The sequence below is a fragment of the Enhydra lutris genome, unplaced genomic scaffold, assembly GCF_002288905.1.
Source record: "Enhydra lutris kenyoni isolate GAN:26980312 unplaced genomic scaffold, ASM228890v2 scaffoldscaffold40, whole genome shotgun sequence".
NCBI classification, from domain to species: Eukaryota; Metazoa; Chordata; class Mammalia; order Carnivora; family Mustelidae; genus Enhydra; species Enhydra lutris.
Window position 1 is genome coordinate 2,025,891 of NW_019154124.1, and position 9,295 is coordinate 2,035,185.

At 37.3% G+C, this 9,295-nt stretch overlaps 1 protein-coding gene across 1 annotated transcript in view; it reads left to right on the forward strand.

The window, feature by feature from the left end:
- The window catches only part of LOC111155239 (component of oligomeric golgi complex 5), a 300,576-nt gene that overhangs the window by 4,183 nt on the left and 287,098 nt on the right, over positions 1-9,295 (forward strand). Inside the window, exons 2-3 of the mRNA XM_022515352.1 lie at positions 1,670-1,809; positions 4,946-5,018. Coding sequence (XP_022371060.1) covers positions 1,670-1,809; positions 4,946-5,018 — 213 coding nt within the window. The remainder of the gene's footprint in view (positions 1-1,669; positions 1,810-4,945; positions 5,019-9,295) is intronic.

Sequence of the window (9,295 nt, forward strand, 5' to 3'; positions counted from 1 at the left end):
CCTTCTCCACTTGGCTGCCTTGCAGGATCCTTAATCCTGAAAACTCCTTGGCAAACTGGAAGGACATGGGGTTCCCAGAATTAAGGCCAAAGTAGTAGGTTTTTTTTGTTTTGTTTTGTTTTTTGTTTTTTTTTTTTAAAAGATTTTATTTTTTTGACAGACAGAGATCACAAGTAGGCAGAGTGGCAGGCAGAGAGAGAGGAGGAAGCAGGCTCCCCGCTGAGCAGAGAGCCCGATACGGGGCTCGATCCCAGGACCCTGGGACCCTGGGACTATGACCTGAGCCTAAGGCAGAGGCTTTAACCCACTGAGCCACCCAGGCGCCCCCAAAGTAGTAGTTTTTCTTTCACTTTGAGAATCATCAAGAATGAGTCTTTGTTCCTTGCAGAATGCTACTTCCAGGTCATATATGGATGAATTCATTCATTCAACTGGTCCAGAACACCTGCCATGCGTCAGGCATTGCTCAGGCTCTAGGGATGTGGGAGTAAACAAAACAAAGTCCTTGCCCTTATGGAGCATGCATTATATGGATAGAGATAATAGAAATTGTCTGATAAGGACTCTATTTTGCTGGTTAGTTTTATAATCTCTGTCAGGGTAGTCTTACCTATATCTCCCACATGGGTGGAAGGTAGTGGTTTTCTACCTACCCTGAGCTCACTTCTACATAATGATTTTTAACTCTTAATTCTCTCCATTTGACTTTCACCCACAGATCTTTGGGTTTCTGTACTGGAAGATAGCTTAACATCTAGCATCATTACTTTTTTTGTGTTTAGTAAGGGTCTGTTTTGAACATAGGCTGTCTTTCCATTTACTTATTTCACCCATAAATCCTTAGTGTCAGTAACACCTGAAAGTTTGTGTTTGCCTATTACTTTTTTTTTTTTTAAGATTTTATTTATTTGTCAGAGAGAGAGAGACAGCGCGGGCGAGCACAGGCAGACAGAGGGGCAGGCAGAGGCAGAGGGAGAAGCCGGCTTCCCGCCAAGCTAGGAGCCCGATGTGGGACTCGATCCTAGGACACTGGGATCATGACCTGAGCCCAAGGCAGCTGCTTAACCAACTGAGCCATCCAGGCGTCCCTGTGTTTGCCTATTTCTATTAAAATTCCAGATTCACTTTATTATGACAGCATTTGTGTATTGATTTAGAGATATTTGAGACCATAAATGTCAAATATAGTCAGTTTGCCTGTTGTCATTGTCAGTGACCTTGTTTTCTTGCATTAAAGGCTATGGTTAGTAGTTAATTTTTAGTCTTCTACTCTTATATGTTCCTTTCGACTCTCTGGTAAAAGTTAACTTTCAGCAGTGTAATATAGGTGTTCAGACTGTGGGCTCTGCAACCTGGATTTGTATCTCAGACAGGTTGGGCAAATTGCATGTCCTGTCTTTACCTGTCTCTTCATCTGTGGAATGGGGGAAATGATAGTTCCAGCAGGGTTGTGTGAGGTTGAATGAGCTAATATGTTTAAAGTGCATGGGTCAGTGCCTGGCCCACAGTAAGCTCTCAGTGAATGTTCCCACTCTCTTCTCATTTACAGCAGTTCTTGGTGTATAAAAAAGGTCAAAGTATGTTATCTATATTGGTTTTGTTGTCTGATATCTGGTTTAGTGCAGTGCAATTAATAATTAAAGACTTTTCCTTATTTTTTTTCCCCTAGAGTGTTACAGGGATTTTTTAAATGAAGACTTTGATGTAAAGACTTATACTTCCCAGTCTATTCATCAAGCCGTAATTGCTGAACAGCTAGCAAAACTTGCCCAAGGAATCAGTCAGTTGGATAAAGAATTACATCTACAGGTATTTCCAATCTTCTGGATCATCTGGATTCTTCAATCTAAAGATAAAATAATTTATCACTTGTAATACTTTTATTATTTAATCTAAATGAATATTTAAATGAGCAAATGTGTAACTTACCAGTGTGGCTTATTTTTCAAAGTATGTTTTTGAAAAGTTTTCTATAAACTACCTTTTGTTAGGTGAAAAACTAACCTACCCGTCTCTCCAAAAGCTGTTGTTCATACTTTGCTTTCATCTCCTTAACAGATGTGCAGTGAATATAAGTAGGTGAAAAATGGAAGCCTTTGATAAAAGCAATAGAAAATGGACTTTTGGAAGTAGAACAGTGTGAATAAGAAAAATTGGTGTGTTCCCATTGGCACTTCCCACTTTATGAAACTGTAATATTTGCTGAAATTCTAGAAAGTTGATAAGTTTGTGGTAGAAAGAACACAATATAGGGAATTAGGAGATGGGTCCCAATCTTAGCTGTGCTGGTCCCTTAATGTCTCTGAGTTTTGCTTTTAAAAAAGGAAATCTATTAAATGGGTTGGAGTGAATATGGAGGAAGAGATTATAGTGGAAGATCTTGAAGGTTCCTTCCTTTTCTACAATTCTGTAATTTTATAGGGAGTTTTATAGTATATTTCCTATTTTGGCTTTTGTAGAATAGGCACTTAATAAATATAAATGAATGAACAAATGCATGAGTATATGGACTGTTTACCAGGAAACTGAGATCTGTTATAACATGAGATGTATTCATTTAAATTTTTTATATTGTACTTTATCAGTTGAAAGAGTAGCTTAGGACTGGGATGACTTCTAAGGTCACTTTAACTGTGATTATATATTATGTATTTTAATTACACATTTAGTTGTATATTTTAATTGTCAGGATTCACATTAGGCTGTGGGGATAGAAAAATGAACATATTTCCCAGCTCTCCAAGGACTCACAGACCAGTGGCAGATACAGAGAGAAATAATGATAGGGAAGAGATGCCTGTTTTATTTAGAATAGTAGGAAGCATTCATAAAAGCAGGAGAGAATGCACTTAACTCTGCCTAGGGTTCTCAGGGGTGGCTTTTTATAATAGCTACCTGAAATTCCTTTTTTTTGCTTTTTTATGGTTGTTATTTTCTTTTTTTCCCCCCAAGGTTTTATTTAAATTCCAGTTAACATATGATGTAATATTAGTCTTAGCTATAGAATTTAGTGATTTGTCACTCATACTCACCACCCAGTGCTCATCATAAGTCCCCTCCTTAATCTCTGTCATCTATCTAGCCCACCCCCTGCCCACCTCTGCTCCAGCAACCCTCAATTTGTTCTCTGTAGTTAAGAGTCTGTTTCCTGGTTTGCCTCTCTTTCTCCATCCCCCTGCCATGTTCATCTGTTTGCTTTTTAAATTCTGTATATGTATGAAATCATAAGGTATTTGTCTTTCTCTGACTTAATTTGCTTAGCAAATATTCTCTAGCTCCATCCACATTGTTGCAAATGGCAAGATTTCATTCTTTTTTTATGGCTGAGTAATATGATTGGTATTTTCTTTATTCCTTGCATGCAGTACCTTCTTTGCAGGAATCAATAAAAACTAAAAGTTTGTTTAACATCTCTTACGGGGACAAATTATACTTATGGTAGTTTGGAATGTGAAGTAGAGGCCTAGTATGGGCCCTGAACCTGCTATAATTCTTTCTCTGCAGAAGAAAAATTGGGATAATGCTAACCAAACCCATAAATTTTGTTTTAAATATCGTTGAGATGAATAAAATAATAGAAGATGTGATGAAGTATGTATTGGGGCTTTGGACAGGAAACAGAAACCACACTAAGTATTTAAAGCCGGAAGATGTTTAATACAGAGAACTGTATAATACAGATGCTTCTGAAGTCAGCCAGTGGACTGAGTTGAAGGATCTACTTTCATAGATGCAGTGCGGAGGCCTGGAAGCTCCAGCCCTTACCTCCCATGCCACTGCTAAAATTCTGCCTCGGGGTATCCGGTAACTTAATTCTAGAATGATTGATACGGTTTTCCAACCATCTCTAAATTCAGGTGTCAGGACCTTGCTCATTACTAGCTGAAACAATAAGAAGATAGCATTCCTTTCTTTTCTGTCTTCAGATCTCTTGGAAATTCATCCAGCTGGCTGCAGGGGAGTTTATGAAAGTCTTGCTTTAGGAGTTTCAACATTTTCAAAGTATTCTTCACACAGAAAAAAGATGAATAGAGAATTAAATTTAGTCTTGTTAGGATGGACAGACCGATGACCGTATCAGTGGCCTGGGGGAGAATTCAGACATGTTCTGGCCATCTTAACAGACATAGGAAACCAAAAGTAGTAGTTAATTTAGATGGCTGTGGTAGAAAGGGACTTGATAGAATAACAGTGATATCTGAAACAGGACAAAGTGGAGGTAGTAGGGGTTCCAGTGAATGAATCCTTGCTGACTAGGAGCTTCAGTTTCCAGCCTAGATAGGGAACAACTTCTTCATTGGAACTGAAAAGGTACAAAATGATAAGGATTTTTGCATTATTCTAAAGAATAATGATTACTCATGATTTCTTGATGTTTCTAGGAATCTCTTGCATGTGGTCTTTACCTCTTAAGCTTTTTGGGTTTTTGATGTGATCATTCACACTGCCCTAATTTTCATTAAAAAAATCAGTCTTGCGCAGGGAAAGGGATTTGCTGTGACCTTGGGAAACTGAAAGCAGAGAGATGTTTAGGGATAGGTGGGTACTGACTCTGTGTTATGTTTTCAGATTAGGATATGCTGAATTAAGTTCAAGAACTAAGAGAACCTAATGTTTAAAAACATTTTTACAAGGAAAACATAATAGTATTGCAAAAATTAGCTGGTTGTTTGTTTGTTTGTTTTTCAATTTTGGCACAATTCTACCTGCACTTCCCATTAAGAAAACAAGGGCTGGTGAAAAGGCTGTGTCTTCTTCGGCTCTATGTTCAATTATAAGCATGTTTATGTTTCTGCTAATAACTCATCTCAAATGTACCCTTATCACCTGTATTTTTTTCTTCGGTGTTGGTGTTTGTGCCTTCCTCTATGGAGAGAGACCTTTATTCTTCCTTGTAGTTATGAAGAAAAATACCCAATACTCACAGCAAATTCTTGATTTCCAGGTTGTTGCAAGGCATGAAGATTTACTAGCACAAGCAACTGGTATTGAGTCTTTGGAAGGTATGTTTCCATTAAGTACTATAAATTAGATTGAGCTAGACCAGGGACTGGCAAACTTTTACTGTTAAGCGTCAGATAGTAAATATTTTAGACTTTGGAGGCCATACTATTTCTGTTTCAGCTACTAAACTCTGCTATTTCAGAGTGAAAGCAGCCAGATAATATGTAAATGATTATCACTATGTCCCAACAAAACTTTAATAAAAACTTTATTGACCTCTGAGCTAAACTATCTGGGTTCAAATCCTTGCTTTGCCACTTAGAAGATATGTGACTATGGACAAGTTATTTAACCTTTGTATGGCTCCCTTTTATCTGCAAAGGAGAAGTTTTTTTTTTTTTTAAGATTTTATTTATTTATTTGACAGAGATCATAAGTAGGCAGAGAGGCAGGCAGAGGTGGGCGGGGGGAAGCAGGCTCCCCACTGAGCAGAGAGCCTGATGCGGGGCTCCGGCAGAGGCTTTAACCCACTGAGCCACCCAGGCGCCCCCAAGGGAAGAGTATTACAATGTACCTGTATGTTGTTATTTTGAGGGCTAAGTGAATTAGAAAAATGGTTGGAACAATTCCTGGTACATATTTAGTGCCTCTATAAAATTAACAGAAAATTGTTAATTAATGAAAACATCAATACCACCAGAGTGAGTAATAGTGGAGGTAGACTTGAATACTTTCCTTACTTTTGGCTTTCTTTGAAACTTTTTTCAATGACGGTATAATAGAATAATAATATATTGGGGGCGTCTGGGTGGTTCAGTTGGTTAAGCATCTGACTCTTGATTCAGCTCGGGTCATAATCTCAGGGTTGCAAGATTATGCCCCAAGTCAGGCTCTTGCTCAGTGCAGAGTCTGCTTGAGATTCTTGTTCCCCTCACCTTCACGCATGTGCACAAGCGCCTCCCTATTTCTCTCTAAATAAATAAAATCTTAAAAAAAGAATAATACATTGGATTTATATTTTTATGAATCTTAGTATTTTTGATTAGATAAATCTTTTATGAATTTTTCATTGTCTCTTGATTAAATTAAACTACATCTTATAAATATGGAATGTTAATAACATGTTTTACATTATCACTTGTGTTGTGATTACTATTATTAATCTTTACATATTAAAAGAAAACTGATTTTCCCTATGTTGATCAAATTCTTGGGGAGGAAGGATATTGCTTTCTGGGATGCAATATGCTTTCATGCTTCAATGCTTCCCCCCGTATTTCTTATGCACTCAAAGGTGTTAACTTATTCTCAGCATGTATACTGTTTCTCAGACATCCTGATGAAGAACTTAGTATTTGAGGGAATAATAGTTTGTTATTTGAATATTTAATTGGATATCAGACTATGTTCTTGGGAAAACTGAGTACTGACCACTTCCTATTGGAAATGAATTATTTTTAATCTTATATCATTTTATGTGTTTCTGGAAGCAGGTAAATAATATCCTGTTTTAATGGTGATTTGTTTTTAAAACAAATGAGAGGTGATTTTTTAAATTTGTAAAACCCATAAGGATGGCTGGTCGTACATTGATTCTGAGTGTATTTAGGTGTAGATGAATCATCACAATAGAAATAGTTCTCATTGTGGTTTTTTTTTTATATACATTTGGGTCTACAATGTGCTTGTTTTCCCCAAAATGCTTTTCAGTGATTATGACACTTAAAATGTATGGTTAGACTGAGTTAGAATGACTATCCATTGGATGAGTATATGAGGTATAAAGACTGCGTTCTCTGAGTTCTTGTGATAATTTAAGCATCTTCTCTGGATTGTTTGAATATAAACAAATTTGAATTACTTGAATTAGTATTAATAGTATTAATTTGAATTAGTGTTAATAGTATTAATTCTTCAATCAAATTAGTAGAATTTGATTTTTTGAAGTAGTATTCATTTTGGCATTATGTGTATTTCTAAGTACTTACTAGTATGTTGAGATCCTGAAAAATAAGCGTGATCTGTATTTGAAAATGGATAGTATCCCACCTTCTACTTCATCAGCTTTTTTTTTAAAGATTTTATTTATTTATCAGACAGAGATCACAAGTAGGCAGAGAGGCGGGCAGAGAGAGAGGGGGAAGCAGGCTCCCTGCTGAGCCCCATGTGGGACTCAATCCCAGGACCCTGAGATCATGACCTGAGCCGAAGGCAGAGGCTTTAATTCACTGAGCCACCCAGGCGCCCCTACTTCATCAGCTTTTTAACCCCCAATATTGAATTTTGCCATGTAAATAGTTCAGCATTACGTTTATTGAACCTATTTTATTAAAAGTTGTCCCCTATTCATTTTCATTCATTTATTTATTTAAATATTAGTTGGGGGGGGTGCCTGGCTGGCTCAGTGGTTAATCGCCCACCTTTGGCGCAAGCCATGGTCTCAGGGTCCTAGGATTGAGCCCCAAGTCGGGCTCCCTGCTCAGTGGGAATCTGGTTCTCCCTCCCCCTCTGCCCCCCCCTTCCCACTCATGCTCTCTCTCTCTCAAATAAATAAAATCTTTAAAAAATTGATAATTTGCTAGGTTCCAGACATCTGGATTTGGGATTTAGAGGTATTTTTAATTAACCCTATTTTATTGAAAAGAGATATCCTCATTCCTTCATTCATTTGTTCAAACAGTAACTGAGAACTTGTTAGGTACCAGGCACTTACGAACGATAGTCACTGTTCTTATGGAACTTGTGTTCTAAGGCAGGGAAGCAGACAAAGAAAATACACAAATGGGAATCTTCAGATATTTTTAAGTTCCACAAAGAAAATAAAATGGTTGATTAGTTGGAAGAAAGGGAGTCCCTTACTAGCTAGGATATTTGGGAGGGGGTGGCCTTTTTTACAAGATGACATTTAAGCTGAGAACTGAATGATGAGAAACAGCCACCACATGAAAAGTGGAAGAAGAGTGTGTGGTAAGCTGAAAGACCAATAAATGGGAAGGTAGGAATTAACGTGGGATGTATGAGGGACAGAAAAAAGGCCAGTATGAGAGGAATTTAATGAATAAAGGAGAGAATTGTAGATGAGGTTCCTGGAAAAGAATTTTGATTTTTTCATTCTAAATGCAGTGGTAAACCATTGGAGGGTTTTTATTAGGGGTATGGTATATAAGACTAATGCTCTAAAAAGTTTTCTTTTTAGAAATCAGTAGAATCAGGGGTACCAGTTTAGAAGATACTAGAAGAGAGTTGATGGTGCCTCGGATAAGAGTGGTAGATGTGAGAGAGGAAAGTGGGTGGCATAAAAGGAGGGCAGAGCTGATGGGGTTTGTTGATGGGAGATGAAAGAGCTGAGGGAAAAAAGTCACCAAGTATGATTCCTAAGATTTTAGTCTGAAAAATGGGATAGGTAATAGTATAGATAACTGAGATGGGTTAAAATGGAGAGGATTATAATTTTGATGGGGCAAGGGTGGGGCGGAAGTTATCTTGGGTGTCTTAATTTGACGAAAGTTCAGATCTAGAGATTTGTGTGTGCATGTGTGTGTGTGTGTACATAGGTAGGCAGACATAAAACTGTATAGATATGTGTACCTATGTGTGGATGTGTTTATACAAAACTGGTATTTTATTGAATAGGTAGTATTTAAAACATTGGGATTAGGTGAAATCCCTAAGAGACATTGTAGACAGGGAAGTGAAAGTGACAGAGGATGAAATCTTAGAGTATTCTGGCATGTAGGACTCTAGCAGAGGAGGAGGAACCACTAATGTAATAGGAAGAAACCCAGGGAGTGTGTTAACTTGGAAGCCCAGAGGAAAAAAAGTGTTTAAGGGAGGGAGTGGTTTGACTCTGTTGTGAATTTCAGAGAATTTGAGCAAGATAAAGACAGAACTGACAATAGAATTTGGCACCTTGGGGATTTCTGGTGACCTTGTTAAGATTGATTTTGGTGTAGTATGTATGAAAGTGTGTTTGAGAGTAGGTTGTGGATAGAATAAGATGTGAGGACATGATGATAACAAATAAAAGAAGTTCATTTCTGGTGGTTTAAGGTAAAGGAACCATAAAACCAGCAGAAAAATTGGACTGAGCTATACTAAAGCATAATTGTATCTGATAATGTTTATTAGTTCTAATATTACTTCATCTAATATATGACAGAGTTCTGTACCTAAGTTTATTTAGAATATTGTTTTATTATTTATTTATTTATTTATTTTTTATTAAATTTTATTTTTTATAAACATATATTTTTATCCCCAGGGGTACAGGTCTGTGAATCGCCAGGTTTACACACTTCACAGCACTCACCATAGCACATACCCTCCCCAATGTCCATAATCCCACCCCCCC